The sequence below is a fragment of the Lathamus discolor genome, chromosome 12 (genome assembly GCF_037157495.1).
Source record: "Lathamus discolor isolate bLatDis1 chromosome 12, bLatDis1.hap1, whole genome shotgun sequence".
Classification (NCBI taxonomy): Eukaryota; Metazoa; Chordata; class Aves; order Psittaciformes; family Psittacidae; genus Lathamus; species Lathamus discolor.
This window is the reverse complement of record NC_088895.1, coordinates 15,171,505-15,192,659: the sequence shown is the minus strand read 5'-3', so window position 1 is coordinate 15,192,659 and position 21,155 is coordinate 15,171,505. Positions and strand designations below refer to the sequence as shown.

Genomic DNA, 21,155 nt, shown 5'->3' with positions numbered 1-21,155 from the left:
GCTCCGGGCACTCCCTAGCAGCTTTGCATGCCTGCATGGAGGTTGTCACAACAGTGGAGCCAGGGTCTTCACAGTGATGCGTTTTGGACAAGAAGTAATGAGCTTAAGTTGAAACATGAGATGTTCAGACTGGATACAAGGAAAATCATTTCACCATGCTGGCAGTCAAGCATGGGAACAAGGGCCCAGAGAGGGAGTGTATTCTGCATCCCTGGAGGTACTCATGGCCTGACGCGCTAAACTTGGTCTAATCTGACAAACTGAGTAACTTGGTCTGATCTCAGAGCTGGCCCTACTTTGCACAGGACGTTGGAGTAGATGATGGCCTGAGGTCCCTTCCAGCCTGGAAGATTCCTATGAATACTCTTCAGAACAGCACTGGCAAGGCAGGTAAGGAATACCCTCTACATTCTGCAGGTACTTCTTTTTTCCCCCTTGTGTATGTCCACAGCAGAGACTTTCCCACATATTCTACAGCAATTCCAAGGTTTTCAGTCTTTTAATTTTTTTTTAAGACAGAGACAGCCTGTCACCTCCCAGCACTGTGGCTTTGCCCACTTACGCAGCTCACCATAGCTGCTATCACTGGAACTGGGTCCCTGGCTGTGGGGGCTCTAATTACTAGCAGTCACATTTTCTCCTCCCTACAAAGGGTGTGTATGAACACTCTTACAGGGCTAGACAGTAGACTGTCATGTTCTATTCCTCCAGCTATGACCAAATTGATACAAGTAACGAGAACCCACTTTTGGCTGAAGTATTAGTCAATAACCTACTATTATGCAAAGGATGGCAGTAACCTTTATGGCTGCAGGTACCCAGGAAGCTGGCAGCACTCCATACAGTAGGACAGAAAGGTTGCAAGCAATCAAAAAAAGCACACGTATTACCTGTGGCCTTTGTGGTCATCATCAGCTTCTGGGAGTTCAGAGCGGGACTGGGAAAGAGCATTCCAGCTTCTTCCTCCTGAGAGTAGTTCTGCTGCAGAAATGATGTTGCCTCATAGCACACCTCCCTCTCGTCCTGTACCTCCCCAATACCTTGGCAGTGCAGGTAAGTATCTAGCTCAGGTGTTCCATCCCAGGAACTACAGCCTCCTGCGTGGGTCCCTTGGCACTCTGCAGGAAGGATCAGCTCACAGTCTCTGTCTTCAGGAATTATGGGAATGCGTTGACCCAGATCATAGACACTCTTACAGCAGCTTGGCAAGGTGTCATCAGGAAGCGTGTACTGCACATTCACTGCATAGTCTTCTGTATAGCGACCACCACCTCCGCTGCCACTGTTGCTACTACAGGCTACCTGCTTCTCTTCATAGAAGCAGCAGGGCAACCCCTCATATTTTACTCCATCTGTCCTACGGAAGTGGTCTGAGTTAATACTGTACAAGCCCGGGGTGTTCCCTGACTGTGGTTCTATTCCTGGGCCACACGTCCCCCACAGTTGAGAGCTAAGGAAGAGTGCATTACAGTCAGCTGTCCCATTGCTAGGCTCCAAGGCAGAGTGCTGGAACTCAAAGCAGTATGCACACGCTTGCTCCATAAGCGGCCCTGCTATCTCTGGATTCTTCCAGTTCCTTTTAACATCCAAGGCAGTACCAGGAGTGGCCTCATGTCCTCCCTCTGAGGTAGTGCCATTTGCATCCCTGTGCTCTAGCGAGGAATTACTGCTATAGTTCGTATCCATGCTGCAATTAGACAGTTGGTCCCCTGAGGAAGAAGCTGGCACAGACCGGCAGTCAGCACCCACCAGACTGTGACCATGAGCTGGGAGCTCATCCTGGTGGGGGCCCTCCAAGAGAACAATTGCACCCCTGTTTGTACCACCAACCTCACCTACTCGGCAAGGGCTCTTACTCCGGTAAACGTATGGGTCATAGTCACTGCTCAAAGAGCTGCGGAAGGTGGAGCAGCTTCCATAAACCCCCTGGTTGCTGACCTCTGTGCAGTCAACCATGGAATCACTAGAGGAGCAGTGACACTGACCAGAACTGCTGCTGCTGCTGTCACTCCCAGGGCAGTCAGCCAGATATCCACTGCAAACTGAACGATGCCCATGATAGCAGCTAAAGCTGGAGGTACTGCCGCTCTCCAAGCGGGACGAGGGCACTACATGTACCACAGGAGGGAAAAGCATGCTGCCAGCAGGCTGAAAGGCACGGGAAGGACCCTTTGAGGAAATGCCAGCTGGAAGCTGTCCATCTTGCTCAGGGTAACTAAGGCCTTGGAAGTAGTAGTGCTGATACATGGTCTCATATTGGGAAACGCATGCTGCTTTGGAAAAGTTGCGCCCAAACTTGGATCTTCGGAAGTTGTGAGCTGGAGAGTAAGCCCTATGTTCCAGGCTACAGTGATGTGTGTTTGGTCCATGGTCCAAATGAATAGGCTGGTAACTTCGGATATAGGCTGGGGACGGGGCTGGGTAGAGGCTCTGATCACCATGTCGCTCAACTGTAAGCACCGTGACAGGGTTTCCATGAGGGTCCATGCTTGTCCGAGTAGGGTATGCTGTTATCTGGTTTGCTCTGTGCACTCGGCCTGGGTAATGGACAGGCAGAATCACCCTCTGCTGCCGGCTGCGTGCTGGGTTGACGGATTCCGAACAGACTGGACCTGCATTTCCCTTCTTCTGTTCTGAATGAGAGAAATCAGAGTGGAGAAGTAGGAGGGAATAAAGGAATACACTTTGTGCAAGAAAGAAGGATACTTTGTTTCATTATATTACACAACAGAGTTCTTAAAAAAAAAAAAAGCAACAACTTTTTACACAGAAGGAAAAATCACAAAACAAACTCAGTCAAGAGCATCTGCCTGGAAGCCTTTGAAACACTCAACTGGATTTTCATAAAATGGAAAAGAAGTTAAGTGATTACAGATACTGTTTTCATATGCAAAAGCTTCTGCTTACACAATATTCCTGATCTTGCAGGTTAAGAGCCAGGCTGGCAGTTACTGCTCAAGTTTTCACTTTACCCTTTATTTTACATAAGTGTGTATTAATAGAAAACTTTTTCAAGACAGAGGATATGGAAGGGAGAGCAAGTAAGGGAAACTACCTTCCAAGCTACACCACCACTGGGAAATAAAAAAACAATATGGTGTCTTGTCTTTATAATTACAAAGAGAAAACATAGCCATCTATTCTATCCATTTCTCTTTGTATTCAGCAGCTGACCAACGCTGCCCTCTGCAAGGCATCAAACCCATAGCCACAGAAAACCAGAAATGTGACCTGTTATTGCAGGGCACGCAGTAATTTTGAAAGAATTTAACCTTAACTGCATTTCTAGGGTTGTGTAACAATAAAGGCTACAAGCTCTGGGGCACAACTGTACAGGCACAATTTCTGTTTCATCTTGTAAACTGTTAAGCCCAGAGTGGATGAGAGCATCTCTACTGCAGCACTTACCTATGATGTTATGGCGGCAGTGAGGGCAGGTGTGATGCTGCAGTAGCCAAGGATCCACACATTTCTTGTGAAATCGGTGAGTGCAGGGAATAACACGCAGTTCCTACAGGAACAGATGAAGGAACATGAAAATGTATTCCTTTCTAATGAGTGAATTTTTCACAACTTGCTCCTACTTTTTTTCAGCTACTAAACTGATAATTTCCTCATCTTTGAGTGATAAGGAAAAAAACGCCACCTGTTCCAACATAGCTAAAAGCACAGCAGCTAGTGATCAGCTCTCACTAAAAGAACAGTCTATTCTTCATTAGAATTCCATGCAGATAAACCACATTTCTTTAGGAACTTTCTGCTGTGTGTCCCTATGACCTAATACTTTGAAGGAGCCCATCATTAAAGTTTTCCTTAATATATTAAATGAACTTCAAAACCAATCATCAATAGAGCCCATTTAATAATGCATCTTGCCTACAACTATTAACAGTGGAAAACACTCAAGGAAAAGCAAAAACAGAACAGCGTATATGATACTCTTTCCTTGCCCAGCACTCTCATCCTCCAGCTATTATCTGTTCACAGGAAGTCCCTGAGCCTGCCGGATGTGTACCAGTTCAGAAACCTGAAATAGATCTTTCTTTCAAGTGCTGCTTAAATGTCCCCATGAGCTCTGGTTTTGAATCTCTAATACACTTTGGCAAGAAGTTCCACAGGGCTACTACCCACTGACAGAGAAACAGCACATTTTGATTCACTTTGCATCCCAGCAGTTTCATTTAATTGCACTGGGGAAAGAAAATGAATGTCTGATTCCTGTTCATGCTCTCCATTCATGATTTGTATTCCCTCTGCCCACAGTCGATGTAGGCCTAAACAGTCCTAGTCCACTCAAGCCTTTTTTTTAATTTTTTTTGGCACAGAAACCATTCCAAATCTTGGATCACTTCTTGACTGCCTGTTTCTGAAGCACCTTCATTTCCAATGCATCTTTTGTGAAGTGAGATCAGAAGTGCACACACCACTCAATGTAAGAGGATGACTGAACTTACCTGGTGGTGTAATTAGGTTTCCTGCTCAGTTCTCTAGATTTCCCTGTCTCACTTCTAATATGCAGTTTGCCTTTTTGACTTCCACAATGCACTGATTGCTTCCACAAAGCTATCTAAACCAGCTTCAAGATCTTGTTCCTGAACAGTAATGCTCACCTCACAATCCATCACTAATACGTGTGAAGCTCTTCCCTATGCATATCACTTCATGCTGAAGTTTATGCATGAATTTCTTGTCCAGTCAGTTTTGTACAGTGCTTATGAACTTCTTGTCTGCCTTCATCCTTGCTACTCTGAACAACTTCCCATCACCTAACTTTATTAATTTTCTGTCTGCAGCTTGTAACACTTCAATACTGCAGCTGGTGTTTTCTATTGCCTTATAAATGATTAATCTTTTATGAATCATTTCAAAATAAAGTGTCATCAATTGTTTATATGGAAGTTTAAAGCAGTGACCATTGACTGCTTCTATTATATGGAGCCTCTTTCCTATTTCATCCTTTCATTGCTTCCTCTGGGTAAAACTGTGTCACAGAAGGCAAGCACTGACATCAATGCAGTGATGGAAACTGAGGAGTCAAAAGATGGTTCCTGAGCCTTCTCCTCCTTCTCTCTCCTCTCTTTTCCCAGCAGTGCTATATACCTGACATTTTAAAGACAAGGTGCTACATCAAAGCTTAAGCAGCAAAACATGAAATGTATCCCTTATGCCAACGCAAACCATTTGTTAAAAGTACTGAAGAGAACTAAATGCTGAGGTAACCTGGACCCAGAAAACCAACTTAATAGAGGTAGCAACTTGCAAAATTTCATCCCTCACCTCTTGCCTTGTAGTATAGGGAAAAGCCCTTGAGATTCCTTTGGGAGCTACAGAATGCAGGCTGAGCTGGCTACTCAATGCAATCAGTCTGACAAGCGTACAGCCAGAGTACCCAACAGACAGAATGTACCCAACAGACAGCCGCGTGCCACAGTGCTAAATTAAACCAGATTCATTTCAGCCCATCTTGAAGAAACCAGTCATCCTTTACCTCCCCATCAATGTACTTCTCCAAGCAGATTGCACAGTCAGAGGTGGAGCTGCTGCTGAGTGTGTCCAGTGCTCCACAGCTACCTTCCCGATGTCCCTTACTTTTGGACTTAAACTTCCGGGTCTCCATTTTTTCCAGTGCTTGCACTGCAAGCCTGTTCATGGAATTCTACAATAGAAGAAAGGAAGAAATATGAAAAAAGGAAAAAAAAATACACCAAAACAATAAAACAAACACCCCAAAAAACCCCAACAACTAGGCAATGCTGCTGCATAAAGGACTATATTGTAGTAGCACAGAAACACCACCATATCATATTAATGTTTCTTACCAAATCATACACGGTCTGGACTAATGTTTAATTTCATAAATTAAGCAGAGGGAAGGCTAATTAGAATTTGTATCAGAAGCCTCTTAAAAAAAAAGAAAAAAAAGTATGCCACATGCAGTAGTGAGAATGGTAAGTTACTCTGAACTGAAACAGGGTGAAAGAGCTGACAACTGGGATACACTGCAACTGCTTCACTAATAAGCAGCAGCTACTTAAGGCAACATACGAGTTCTAGCCAGAAACTTTTTTAACTGTCAGTATTGATGGTAATACCCATTATGCTGCTACCACCATCCTAGATGAAGCGGTACACTAGAGAAGGATTAAACTGAAATGTTACTAAATTAAATTTCCCCTCCCCCTAAATTCAATCAATAGAAGTTTAGGAAGGCAGTGGGCTGTTTTCCCTTCACTGGAGAATTTATCATCCCCCTTTATAACACTGCTTTTTAACACTGATGTTGGCCCACAACATCTTTTTGATTCCCACTCAGTATGTCCAAAGCAGGAGTCCTAAGCATCTACACTACTTTGCATTCCTTCTACATGTACATACTGTACAGTTTTACCAGTACAAACATCAGAGTTCGTTAGCTTCCATTTGCTTTCCTTTTCATGTTTGACAGGACAAACCTCAAGGTATTTCACCTAGAATTTCTCCTAACTAAACTCTTCACCTTGCAAACTTCTCCCATTAAGAATCAATACATGTTATTCTATTAAAAAGAACTGCAATTTATTTTAAATTCTGAAATCCTCTCCACAAACAGCAACAAGAGCTTGGACTTCAACTAGAAGTACACCAGGACTACTAAATCAACCTCTGAACAAAAAAATCTTATTCCTTCTCAATGATTAAATGGACTGCTTCTGTACTTGTCATTTCAGGATTTACCTGAATGAACATCACAGGTCAATGCAGATCTCCTTTAAAGACATTTCTTAATTCTTCCAAAGGCCTACATCCATGCATAAAAGCCCTTTCACAAAGACAGTTATTTTAAGTCAGTGTTCAGCACTTCCAAAAGAAGCGAGCAAGTTCTAGGACAAGGTAAGAGAAGCTAACTTTCAGCATTCAGTGAGTAACCCATTACTGCTCTTACCTGACTACGTCGCTGTTTTAGTTTGATCTTGACAAGAAGAATAAGGCAAACAAGAGACACAACCACAAAGAAGGCCAGGAATATTCCCATGTCAAAGTACTCGGTCGGTTGCTTAAAAAATAAAACAAAAAGAGTATTTTTCCTTTCTTTCGCTCAATTTCCTATCTGTTGTTCCCTTCTCTTCTCTGCTTTCTCAGTGGTCACTGTCCAATGTACACAGTCACAATGGCAAAAGTGCACACTGTTCTGTTCATTAACTGGCGTTCTAGGAGACAAAACCTGGGCCTCAAGTCACTGCACAGTATGCCAGTCACTAGACAGCAGCTTTACAGTGTCTCTGAACCAATCCCACAAAGCCCAGTTTTAACTGAATCACACCCACACAAATTTTCACAATTTACTGGTTTGCTTCTGTACTTAAGTGAGGGAAAAATAAACATTTGAATTTTCAGTGAATGGCCCACTTCTTAAATACATTTCTTAACAGAAGAATTCCATAAAAATACAGCAAAAGCAAAGGGACAACTGGGACATGGATGACTTCTAGCTTTTTTGTTCTTCTGTAAACCACATGTCTGAAAGAAAGTCCAGAAAAGACATTTTGTATTACAATTGCAAGTATCAGGTATAAATTAATCTATGTTTAAAATACCACACAGAATTACTAACACAGGGTATGCTACCTTACAAGTCTGAACTACCAGGAGTGTGCAACAATTGACTTAAATAGGAAAAAGGAAAACTTCTATTATATAAAATTTTTGGCTATTTCTATATTCAGAAGAATCCTCATGAAAGACAGCAGAAGCCACATTGTGGATTCTATACTTACATGAAGTGTAGCTGCTTGTCCATAGTGCTCAACTTATTTAGGTCAACAGAATTTCACATGTATGATGCTCATGAGGAGCATCAAAACGTCATTGCACTCAGTGCTGTTAGCAAGCACTGCATGAAGTAACAGCAGCACAATACCTAGATAAAGTTTCTGAAAGTCTCACCCGTGGGGGGCGATGCTGAATCCTTGCTCGTGCCACTTTCTGCTTGTTAACGATGTTCATCAGCTTGACAGCATCAGCTCCCTTCACATACACCACTGGTCTCTTCAGAGGGTCCTCTGAGCCCTGGTTCAGCTACGACAAAAAAAACCCATCTACTCAAGAGGCACATTTCAGGAAAACAACCTTCTTTGGACAATGGAGAGAAAAGTAAAGGAATATGAATGTGGAATTGATTCAAGCACCCGCTGTTCTTCTCTAGCATAGACCTTCACTTAAGTATTCCACAGACATAAACCTGAATGAAACTTTTGACTTAAGCTGCTTTATTTTTACTGACCAAAACTAAGATTAAGGATAAGTAAACATTATTTCTGAACAGCAGCTTTAACTTAGCTGCATTGTGTACTGGCACATGTATTAATATTTCAGTAAGTTAAACTTCAGAATCAAGAACAAAAATGTGCACATTCAAAATAAAAAAAAAATTAAAAAAAAAAAAAAAGAAGAAATTGGCCTTGCTACATTTTCTAAACCTTTGTTATTTCAACCTTGCAGTTACATTATTCATATACAAACTTCTTTGGCTTTCTGAACAATCTCATATCAGAATCTTGTCTTCCAGGCTCTTTGTGCCTAGCCAATTTATTAAAATCAGTTTACTTAACTCAGCAAACTCATTCAAACAGTAATTTGGGTTCTAGCAACCTGGAGAGCTATTTATTACAGAATAGGGGCCTCAAAGACCAAAGCATGAGTAGTCAGCTTAACTCACCCTTGAACTTCCTTCCAGGTACAGCTAAGTTTTTTGAAAGGCCAAATCAAAAGAATCAGAAAATAATGCAGATGGAAGGTACCTCATGAGTCCCCAAACTCCTGGTCAAGGCTGGGTCAACTATGACAGGAGACCAGGCTGCTCAGGGCTTTAATCAGTCAGACATTGAAAACCTTCACATGTGGAGACTGCATAATTTTCTGGCCAACAAATCAAAAAAAACCTCTATCTGCTGAACTATACATCAGAGAGGAAAATCACAGAATCACAGAATCCCAAGGGTTGGAAGGGACCTAAAAAGATCATCTAGTCCAACCCCCCTGCAAGAGCAGGGTAACCTACAGTACATCACACAGGAACTTGTCCAGGCGGGCCTTGAATATCTCCAGTGTAGGAGACTCCACAACCCCCCTGGGCAACCTGTTCCAGTGCTCTGTCACTCTTACAGTAAAGAAGTTCTTCCTGATGTTAACGTGGAACTTCCTATGTTCCAGTTTACACCCATTGCCCCTTGTCCTATCACTGGATATCACTGAAAAAAGCCTAGCTCCATCATCCTGACACCTACCCTTCACATATTTGTAAACATTGATGAGGTCACCCCTCAGTCTCCTCTTTTGCAAGCTAAAGAGACCCAGCTCCCTCAGCCTCTCCTCATAAGGGAGATGTTCCACTCCCTTAATCATCTTTGTGGCTCTGCGCTGGACTCCTTCAAGCAATTCCCTGTCCTTCTTGAACAGAGGGGCCCAGAACTGGACGCAATATTCCAGATGCGGCCTCAATTGTTCAGTTACAGAGCATCACCAACATGATAAATTCTGACCCACAAGAAAAATCCTAGTATAGTGGAGGGCTGATAAGAAACAAGCAAGGTATTGACAAGTGAATGGAAATCGTACAAAGGAAAGAAGAGATGACAGGAGTGCGAGTAAATTGAAGAAGAGCAGCGTATGGCAAAGATACCATATCTACCTGCTGTTTCTGGCTAAAATATGTAGAAATTACCAACTGAGCGTTTACATCATGCTGTTTACAAAGTACGCTACTTAATCTGTACAGATGATGGTGACAGACTTCTTTGAGACTTTACAACAGATTCTTCCTTGTATGTGACTGGGCTTCTGAGAACACTGATCAAACTATTTTTAAGACAGATGTCTTATGAAGAACTAAAAACTAACAACTAACTTGAATCTACCTCATGGATCTATGTATCTAGAAAGCTTACTGGCCTATGGCAAAACCCAATCACTGTCCATATGTTCCCAAACACACATTCTCTCTCAAGCTTTCTTGTCTAAGAATTCACCTGACTCCTCAGTAGCTTTTGCTGCTGCCAGACTCTTGCCAAACATGATGCTCTGTATGCTGTTGCTCTTCTTCAAACTATGCAAAAATAAAACTAAGAAACAAATCAGACTTCACAGAGCATTTCTAAAAATAAAAGCTTCATTCTTAATCTACAGCACAAGACACTGAGATGAATGGGAATACAGCCCACAGAACCTGTACTTAAAGACCTTCCATTTTGTAGCAATTCCGCTACCAAACTGTCCAAGGACAATTCTCATGGTCAGGCCCCCTTCCTATTGCTGTTCACTGACAGGCAGGTGGGACTGCCCTTTGCAGTACTCCACTGCTCCCTTTCAAATCACTCTCCCTCAGTTCTATTGCTTGGTAACAAGCATACCTGGGAAAGCTTCCTTAACAGTTCCCCTCAGTGTCTTAGGATACCTTAATTTGAACCAAAGAGACTCTGTATTAACTAATGTTGGGTTTTCCTCCATTGGTATCCATCTCTCATTGTTCTCCACAATTCTGAGTGCCAAGATGGTATTTATTTCAAAGAAAAATTAATTAGTACCCCTGATGCCAAGGGTTCCGAAGACTTCAGCTGAGAGTCAAAATGCATGAAACAAGTGTCCAGAACAGCATGAGAACAGAGACAATCAAGTAACTCTTATGCGTGGAGTATGAAAGCTGGTCTAGTCACTCCTCTTCTGTTTGTGTTTGCATAGGCTGCTGCTGTCCTCAAATGGAGCCTACTTTGTCAGCTACTGCACTAAGCCACTAAACTCCTTCCATTCTATTGGTACACCCAAAATACTCAATCATCTACTAGTTTTCCAGCTACTGGGGACAGTTGCACCCAGTTTATTATGCAGAATCAGGGAAGAACAACAGTTGCTGGTAGAGGGAAGAAAGCAAGAGGCAATAACTCAGCTTTGCAAGGTCAGACCAGAGTGGCTGCAAGTAGCTGGAAGCTGTAATACAGAGAAAAAAATGGAAAAAGACAGATAACAACTTTGTGCAGATAATTTTTCTGCGTATAAAAGGAGAAAAAAATATCCCTGATAATGTTTGGAAGATCAAGGCTGTAGCCTTGATGCACATGCAGAGTACAGTTCTCAAAGCATCCACTGCACACAGGCTCTGCATTCCCTCGTCCAGGATGCTCATTTCAGAATTAAAGCCAGCCCTTTTAAAATATACATTGCCTCTCTCTTCCCCAAAAAAGTTCAAGCAACACTTACACATTCAGCCTCACTTGTTTCTGCCGTAGCACAAACAAGAGCTCTGTTTCAAGACAAAACCAAACCAAATGGAGACTATTTTTCTGCTTGTTATATTTCTTCTCTCTATTCAAAACTCAGAATCGGCTAGGGGGAATCTTGTCAAAGCATTTCACAGAGCTATGACCTCATCCACTCCAAATGAAGAGATGGAAATTGTACTGAGATTCCCCCAAAAAAAGAAAAAACTCCTGCCTGTCCACAAAACACATAGGCCAGAAATCACCAGCTGTGAACAAGAAAGGCTTGTATTTTTTAAGAAACGTGTTTGGAACCAGGTTTGAAAATCATTTTGCAACCTCAAAAATAGCAGCTGCTCAACAATAGCGTCAATCACTGGCTGGGTAGGGCCAAACGCCCTGCATTTTGTACACACAGCTGGGCAAAGAAAACCTCCTTGACTAGATAACGGTCCACAAAACAAAAAGCTGCCCCCATCCTATCTTAAAACCTCAATCTCAGACCTGGATTCTGGACTCTAGCAAAAGCTAGAAAAAAATAATGCAACTCCCCAAACTTTTCTCTTTCTAACACATTCTCAACATCTCCACTGCTTCTTGCCTGCCATAAGATGAGCAGGAAAACCACAGCACCAAAGCTACCCGGGGGTCAGCAGCTGCACGTTTTAAGGCAGCTGTGCTCTGAAACCTGTGTGCTCTCAAGTCGTGCTTCAGCAACCTTAAAAGAACCCAGCAGAGACTGTAATAAAACCAGGCTTCCTTCTTCATACCTGATCAATGGCATCTGGGTTTTCAGAAACATCAAAGATGACTGCTGTGGCTCCTCGCTGTACTGCTCGTTTTGCCTGAAATTAGAAAGACAGCATCCTCAGTCCCACTATAAAAGATGACTTCTTACCCCAAAAATTACTCCTCACCTCCAGACAGCAAACTTAACATTTTGAGTTTCTGTGCAGTTAAAATAAATGACAAAATAATTACAAACACAGTAGTTCCTGAAACAGCATGGAATGCAGTTAAACTTCACTATAGCTTCTGCAGTCTCTCTGTCCCCTCCTTCTCAAACTCCTTAAACAAGCTTTTAAAGGAATTCAAATGTGATTTAAATGCTCCAAAGACTTTAAATACAAGAACTTTTAAAAACTTTTATTACTTTCTTTTTCTCCATGTTACTTTGGAACTGCCATTGAAAACAATATCCCCTGTGACTTGTGGTGGAGAGACAAACTCAGTGCAGAAAATAAAGGCGGACCAAGCTGTTTACTCTTTTTCAGCGTCATTCTCAGAGTCACGACAAACTCCAGCATACCACAGTCCTTGCAAAAAGTGCTCTTCCTGACCATTAGAGGTCAGAACTGCTGCACACAACACTTCTTACCCAGAGAAGATCAGACCTATTTTAAGTCCATGGCTTTTCACCAAACATGCAGCCCAAACCTGGAGTTACCAGGAGCACAGAGAAGAAATTATGATGTATTAAAAAAACCCTGGGATATAGAAAACAGCATCTTAACTACCGAGGCTAAACTGGTATTTTTACCAGTTTCTGCCACTGCGCCTCTGCATGTTCTGTTCAAATGCTGCTCCGTGACTCCACAGACTCCCAGTGACTTTTAAAGCTGTTACTGCGTTTGTTGGATGCAGAATGCAAGGAACTGTTTCTCCAAGTGATGATAGCTATCACCGTCACAGCACTAAACAAGTGGGCACTGGCTCCTCATAGAGATGAACTTAAATTCAGATACAAGAGAAACATAGAAAAGTGATAAATTATGAAACATCACCGTTTTCCAAGACCGCTGCTCAGCACAGAGCTGTTAAGTTTGAACACCTACAGACCACTTTTGTTTGCTCTGTTCCTGTATTTTGTTTTGATTTTAAATTAACCATGCCTATCGGGCAGTGCATGAGGGAAGCCAAATCCCGAGCAGGGTCCTCCTGAGCCGGGCAGGTATTCGCCTCCTCTTAAGTCAGCACACCCGGGCTGTCACCAACAGCTGCTCGGGAGGGAAAGTCAGAGGAATCTCCTGCCCGGTCAGCACTGCAGCGGCCGCCCTCGGGTCACCCCCCAGACACGACGCGCTCGTCCTGCACCAAACGCGCCCCCGTGCATGAACGCGCCCCGCTCCATGAACGCGCCCCGCTCCATGAACGCGCCCCGAGGACGCTCGGCACCACCTGCAGAGAAACGCCCCGGCCGCGCGCACCAACCCCGCTCCAGAGCCAGACACCGCCCCGGACGTGACGTCATGCCGCGGGGCCGTGCTCGCAGCGCGGCTTCCCCCGGCTCCGACTGCCCTGCGCGGGAGCGGCCGGTACCGCCCGCGGAGCCGCTGCAGCGCCGCCGCCGTTCCGGGCCTGCTGGCGAGAGAGCAGCGGTTCCCGCTGCACCGTGCCAGGAGCGAGCCGGGGCCAGCAGGCCGGGCCCGTGCGCCGACACCTTCCCCGTCAGCCCGGTGCTCCCGCCTTCCCCTCCTGGAAGCGGCCGGCCCTGCTCGGCCGGACACCGCCGTAAACCCACTTCAAACGGTGCCGGTGCAGAGCTCGCACGTGACCTTCTCGTTTAGGGCTGCTCAGCGTTTAAGGACTGCCCCTACACGTTGCAGCCCGTGCAAGCGAGCAGGCATTTCCTCCGGGCAGCTCCTGCGCAGCTGCCAGCAGTGGAGGGCCCAGGCTCTGTCCCTTTGAGACTGTCTCCTGTGGTTTAAAATGAATGACCACCGCTACAGCGCAGCATTCTTCCTTCCCCCCCCCCCCCCCGGAATAAAACCAAAAACTGACAACTGCACTTTTACTCATTCAAATGATCCCTCGTTCATAGTGACAAGAACCTCCCCCCTTTCCTCTCTGTTGCATCTGAAAGCCCCCCGCACCGCAGAGCCAAGCACTTAACCTGCTCACCCTACAGGGCTGCTGTACGCAAGCCGCCACCAGCATAACTTTTACTTCTGTAAAGTGCTCCAACACCCCAGCTGGAGATCCAGGGAACTTACACATGTTCTGTGTAGATCAGCAGCTAATGCCAGCTCAAATGTGCAAAAAACACTGTAGAGAGAGCTAATCATGCCTTAGTCCTAGAAGCAAGGCTGGAAACGGCAACAATCAGCAAGCTTGTTATGGGCAATTCAAAAATTATTCTGGCCTTAAGTGCAAACATACTAAACCATGAAATACAGCTTAGATATAAGTAGGCCTTTATAGGATAGAGACAAGTACCTGGCATCTTATTTATAGTCATTTAGGTTGAAAAAGCCGTTTAAGATTCATCAACTCCACCATTGCCCCAGCACTGCCAAGCCCACCACTAAACCATGTCCCCAAGCACCACATCTACACATCTTTTTAAATACCTCCAGGGACGGTGGCTCCACCACTGCCCTGGGCAGCCTGTTCCAGTGCTTGATAACCCTTTGGGTGAAGAAATTTTTCTTAATACCAGTCTAAACCTCCCCTGGTGCAGCTTGAGGCCATTTCCTCTTGTCCCATCCCTTGTTCCTTGGGAGCAGAGCACAGCCCCTCCTGGCTCCATCCTCCTGTCAGGCACTTGTAGGGAGCAATAAGGTCCCCCCTGAGCCTTCTCTTTTCCAGACTGAACCTCCGAGGTCCCTCAGCCCTTCCCCATCACCCCTGTGCTCCAGGCCCTACACCCGCTCCATTGCCCTTCTCTGGCCCCACTCCAGCACCTCAATGCCTCTCTTGTAGTGAAGGGCCCAGAGCTGAACACAGGATTCAAGGTGCAGCCTCACCAGTGCCCAGTGCAGGGGCACAATCACTGCCATGGTCCTGCTGCCACACTATTCTTGATACAGACCAGGATGCCATTGCCCTTGGCCACCTGGGCACAAGCTGCTCATATTCAGCTGTCTGTAGACCAACAGCCCCAGATCCTTTTCTAATGGTCAGTTTTCCACCCACTTTTCCCCAAGCCTGGAGCACTGCATGAGGTGGTTGTGATCCAAGTGCAGGACACAGCACTGAGCCTTGTTGAACATCACACAACTGCCCTCAGGCCTATGGATCCAGCCTATCCAGATCCTGCTGCAAAGCCTGCTTGCTGTCAAGCAAGTCAACACTCCCACCCAGCTTGGTGGCACTTGCAAACTCACTGAGGGGGCACTCAATCCCCTTATCCAGATTGTTGAAAAAGATATTAAACAGCACTTGCACTTATCTAATAGAGAATATGCACCTCGACTGTAATTATTGTTAAGAGCTTTGTCCACTTTAGGAATCTTTTCCGTGACACTGTAAGTTTTCCTCTGTAAATGAGCATTAAAAAGAGCTCAGCCATTTGCTAGACTGTTCAAAAACCTGGTAGACACTGGACTATCTTCTCCAGTTGAATGTTGGATGTAGGCATCTCTAAAGTAACCAAAATTATCAAGGATACAAACCCCACCTTTGAACTTGCCCTTCCTTAATTCCTTAAACATAATCAGCCTAGGACTCTACCAGAAGTCCTCTCCTAAGCAGTACATCTGGTCTACTTTGTACTCAAAATGTATACAGAAAGATACAGCATGTTAATTACACATTTTTTAAGGATTTTTTTTTTTTTTTGCAAATACATATTTGCTACATCCATGTTTCTGCAGTGTCGACCTATAGCACAGAGATCATCGCAGCTCATGGAGAAGGCTGATGAATAGTTAGAGTGTATTTTGGACACCTACTTGTTTGAACTCATTGTTGATGACCATTACCAATAAGATGCACATTAAATACTACCTCGAATGAAAATGTGGAAGAATTTGCTAGATGCTGTAATGTAGAAAGGATGAGAGGAAACACATGGCAAGTGTGAGGAATATGTATCTTCACATCTCCAGGACAAAGGAGATGTTTATTCAGTTATTACCTCAAAGAACACCAGAAAGATTTTAAGAGCTCTGCATTCCCTTCCTGTGAGCGAGACTAATACAATAAGGAAGCAACAATTTCCTTGATGAGACAACCCAAGGGACTAGATGCTTACTGAGCAGGTGAACTGCTTCCTCTCATTCATTTGGATAGGTAGAACAGCAACAATCAGAACAATAAGGTCAGCCACGCACTGACATTTAGAAGGACCTTACATGCTTGCAGATAGAAACACTGCAAGCATCTCCTCTCCTTTCTAGTACAGCTTCATTCCAGTTAATACGTCAGTTATTATCAATAGAGAAGAAATCAACATAAGAAAAGCTGCTTCACAAGCTCTCAGTTTCAGAGAAACATCATACCAAGGGCATTAGCCTTTATTGATTACATTTACTTCTTTGCCAGAGTTAGAATTCTCTCCCAATATACAGCTGTATCTATGTATGAGGACATGGCACTAATCTAATGGGTTGCAGAAAGTGAATCAATTACAGATGAAAGAGGTACAGAGGCTTGGAACCATAGGTGGGGAAATCAAAATTCATTAATCGCTTTTAAGTCTGCCATTTACATCAACATAGTAATACATTACAGATTAAGATAGTAACTCAACAGCTTCTGTTGAAAATGGCTATTGGTAGAACCAGATTACTGTTTATATATTTTTTTTAATTAATATCCTAGATAAAACTGAAAGACTAAAGGGAGAAAAAAGTAGTTTGAAAGTATTGGCTGCCTGTGTAAACCCACAGATACATCCTGGTGTTCTAACACTATGCTCTCACAAATGCTTTTACATTAACAAGTATGTATCTGTCTTCCTGGATTAGCCTCCTGGATTAGTTGGATCATTCATCCAACTCTAGGAATTCTCTTCTTGGAACTTAGTGCACCGTAAATAACAAATATTAATTATAACTATGGTATGCAGTACATGAGGAAGTTAATTCATTCCCTGGGTTAAAAAATGATAAAGACAGGGAGGGGGAGATTGGGCAATGGTGTCAGTGGTAACCAGTACAGATGCCAGTATAATGCTTTTAGCAAACTATCCTAACTCTATTCCACCAGGTGCCAGCAGGTACTATTATCTGGTCCTTCAAATAAACAAGAGAAGCAGAAAAGTAAGGATATAAGCATGCAGAAAACAGTCCTACAGGTCCCATAAGCAAAACATTGCTTTCAATCATAACTGAGGAAAACACAGCTCCAACATGTATAACCATGGTTTTTTCATCTTCCCTTTCCTTCTCTTTTTTTTTTCCCTCCCTCAGTAAATCTCATGGGTTTTGGGGCAGAAAATATAACAGGGTTGCTTTAACTCTTCTGCAGAGATTGTAGAACAACATCCTTATTTATACATATCTCCTGGCTGTGAACTGAGCCAGCCTCACCAAACTTGCATTCTGTCAGTTTTTGAGGTTTCCTCATCAATTCTCTGTGAACTAAAAATCTTGAGCCATATTCTCTGTTTGACCCAGCCCACCAGATGCAATATTCCATGTCATTGGAACTCCACATTGTGGAGTTAGTGACCATAGATCTGGCAAAAGAATGAGATTATACAGGTGCAGTTAATCAGCATCTTTTTTAATAGCTAATTCTTCCATCGGCTCTATTTGGTCCTCTGAAATAAGCTGTCAGCTTCCCACACAGCATACTGGTAACACGTAAGCAACACTCAGTAGCAAGCAAATTGCGTACTCTGTGACTCCAAGAAACACAATTTTCAGTGAAAAGGTCCACTTTCTTGCTTTATTGCTCTGGAAAGGCAGGCCAAGGATTTCAATAATCTTGACTGCTAGAGAATTGAAGGGATTGTTGAAGGGATGTTGAAGGGATTAAGTTTCCATCTGCAATACTTCACCAGAATAAGTGATAAATAGAGCAATTCAGAAACAGCAACCGAGATTTCTGTCTACAACACTGCTCAAGAGAATTTGTATCTTTAGTGTTTGATGTAAACTTAAAAGTAGAAAAATCTGTTCCAGTAATTTCTAGTGCCCACAAACCAACTGACATGCACCTGTTTTATCCATATCAAGTTAACAGCAGCTATAGTTAGGCAAAATAAAATATGTTATCTTATTAATAAAATTACCCATTTCAAGTGCACACTGACAACTGTACTTGATAAAGCATGGAGTATCAGCCACACGCAAAGACAGCGAATCAGTCTGCAGCACTCTGCTTTACCATTGAGAATCTTGCAAACTCTAAGCATTATGTCAAACACACCATCTCATTACAGTTGTCAAACTGCAAAACCTCTTTTTCCCTGAGCTACAGAGAATATAGACAACAATATCTGAACAATACAGGCTTCCTCTGTCTCGCTCCTACACTGCTCTCAGGCTCAGTTGATCACCCAGAACGCCTTGCCCCTTGAATCACCACCGGAGCTAGAAAGCTGGGCCCCAGGCCAGTTCTGCAGGGCAGAGGGGAAGGAGAAAAGGACATGGTCTACTTTACAAACACCAGAAGTTACAAATTAACCAACTGATGCCTCAGCCCTGTTAATGTACAATTCCCCGGTAACTCCAGAAGCTAAATGAAACCAAGCATGAGCAGAATGGCATTTGAAACCTCTCGAGACAACAAAAAAGGAACAGTCAGATTTCTGTCTAAAAGCAAAGACAGAATATCAGAAGATCATCAAATCCCTGAGTATCACAACATCATAAAACCTCTTCCTGACTGGAATATTCCTCTAACACTTTGGGATATCTTTTATATATGTGCCCTATATAAGACAGTTGCTTTAGCAATTAAGAAGTGTAGGAATAGAAAATGCAAAGCAGTATTTTTAAATTTAAAAATATAATCACAATTAAACCCCCATGCACTTCTCTAAAAATTAAAACATAAAAATATGTGCTTCTAGATTAAGAAAAGCATCACCTCACGCAGTATACGATCACATCAACAATACGTATCAATGTGGTCCTGAGAGGCTCTCAAAGGGTTAAAATGAGAAAAAAAAAAAAAACCAAAACACCTCTTTTCTGGGGCTAGGGAGAAACATTGTGATCAGCTCTGGGCCTAGACCACATCAAAACAACAAGCATGCTGTGGTGCAGAGAGAAGTCATTAAAAGATGGAGACATGGGAAGGGGTTGGAGGAATTGTAACTTGAACTATTAACCTAGAGTAGGGTAAGAAGCTATCCCTTTAGCAGCCATGCTGAGGAAATACAACATACCAAAGTTCCTAATCCAGACACATAAGCTGTGTGCTTTAATACAACACTACCTTAAAATTATGCATTGGTAGGTATATACATCAATAGGGAAAACAAAGAATTGTAATAATTCTTATGATTTAAGAATCTTGTGTTTAGAGGGGAAGATGGCAAAACTTTCAGAAATTTTAAGTCCTGCAGGAATTCCTTCTAATCTCAGTCAATTCAATGGGGAAGTTCAATCCTCTTGAGAAATAAGCTTCACCTTATTGCAGAAAGTTCTTTTCAACAACACAACAGTTTTCCCAACCCATAGCTTTAGGTAAATATTTAGATATTTTAGGAAAGAGGAAAAATTTCAAACAGATTCAGCCTTGTGAAATTATGTAAAGAGTATAGAACAGGTCTGAGGCATTTACAGTAGTCTATCAAAGCAAGATATACCGAGTCAGCTAAATTAACCAAAATTTATTCAAAAAGACCTTTGTGCTCATTAATATCACACAGCTATCCTCTATCTGGAAGACAAGACAAGGTATGAATATGACCATAGCCTACCAAAAGTGCTGAGAAGAACTGAAAGTGTAACAAAACACGAAATTAGTGATCTGAGCCAACTGGGTTTATACCTATTTTCAAATGTAAGAAATTCAGTGTCTTCTGCTTAGTATGATCTGTCTTGCTTAGCCTCATCCTCAAGTAGCTGGCCTTCATCCATAGGTTGGTATCTACTGTAAACAAGGACATTTTAGAGATAACACAATCATCATCTGAGGTGATGATGTAGATCCAAGTCCCGGTAGTGACAGAAAATGCAGTGGTCTTTGCAGGGTTATTAAGAGCCTGCGTGCAGTCTCAGAGTATGTTCAGACAGACATCATATATACTAAGGTGAGTTGTCAAGCAGCAAATGTATTTTCACTTCTCCACATTAATTATAGTTTAAATTAGCTGTAGCATTCCCCTGGAGGTTCTGCCCTCTCTGTCAGGGATGACCATCTGAGTCCAGCTACGGAAGATGCATGTAACCTCTAGTCAAGGACTTCAGTCTCTCTTGAAGGAGAAAGTGAAATCTTCAAAGATTTTGAGTCTGAACGTTCAAAAGTGTTGAATCTGGACAAAGGTGTGTAAAATTCTGTTGATATCCAGTAGAATACTATCGATTCAGTGAGATCCTCCTTCTCCCTCTCCTTCCCCTAGAAGGATCATCTTGGGTAGTATGTTCAGCAGTAAAAAGATGCATAGTGGGCCAGTATCCCAGTTTATCTAGCAACTTGCCATGGACTGCCTAGCATAGGATGACATGGACTTTCTTTCAAACAGTGATCCTTGGCTTTGACTTATATTAGTTTCAAGGTCCCAGCCTGTGGTAGGCCCTTGTTTGTTGATTAAAAAAAAGGGGGGAGGAGGGAAGGAATAAAAAAGGTGGAGGCTCTTTGTTGCAAAGGGAAACTGGAAACTTCTCCCCACACAAGCAGAGACATGGCTGTATTGCAGAGGCCTCAGGGTAAGGATTAAAGAAAAACAAAATAGAAACCCTTCCATCTCTAATTAGGGTCTTCATTTGCCAAAGAGCCATTCCACAGCAGGAGGAATTACATTCAGGCTGTTGCTTGGATAATGTCTCCCAGCAGGTTGGCTCCTCAGAGCAGGCTACTCTGAGCCAACAATTTCTGGTTACTTGGAGGCAAGCAGCCTGCATATTGTTTTAACTGGCCTGGCTTTTGCAGCCAGTTTTGCTGAAGAACAATCTTCTATTCAGAATGCAAAGATAAAAGCTTTGTTTGGTTTGAATTTGTCCCCAGTTTCTTTCTCTCTTTCTTTTTTTAAACATGGGAATTATAGGTTCTGGAGTTTGCATTATTTCTCTTGTAGACATCAATGTT

At 43.1% G+C, this 21,155-nt stretch overlaps 2 protein-coding genes across 10 annotated transcripts in view; one reads left to right on the top strand and one right to left on the bottom strand.

Moving 5' to 3' along the window:
* KREMEN1 (kringle containing transmembrane protein 1) overlaps positions 1-4,780 on the top strand; it is a 41,718-nt gene extending 36,938 nt beyond the window's left edge. The window contains exon 10 of the mRNA XM_065692829.1: positions 4,326-4,780. The gene's annotated coding sequence lies outside the window, so the exon portion shown is untranslated. The remainder of the gene's footprint in view (positions 1-4,325) is intronic.
* ZNRF3 (zinc and ring finger 3) overlaps positions 1-21,155 on the bottom strand; it is a 93,618-nt gene that overhangs the window by 3,027 nt on the left and 69,436 nt on the right. For 8 of the 9 annotated variants that reach the window (XM_065692819.1, XM_065692820.1, XM_065692815.1 and 5 more), the window contains 6 exons: positions 11,999-12,073; positions 7,924-8,055; positions 6,923-7,033; positions 5,489-5,656; positions 3,409-3,511; positions 891-2,633 (listed from right to left, as the gene is read on the bottom strand). In XM_065692819.1, the coding sequence (XP_065548891.1) occupies positions 891-2,633; positions 3,409-3,511; positions 5,489-5,656; positions 6,923-7,033; positions 7,924-8,055; positions 11,999-12,073 (2,332 nt within the window). Of the gene's footprint in view, positions 1-890; positions 2,634-3,408; positions 3,512-5,488; positions 5,657-6,922; positions 7,034-7,923; positions 8,056-11,998; positions 12,074-12,768; positions 12,954-21,155 lie in introns of those variants that run through there. The other variant, XM_065692822.1, reaches the window with a different exon arrangement.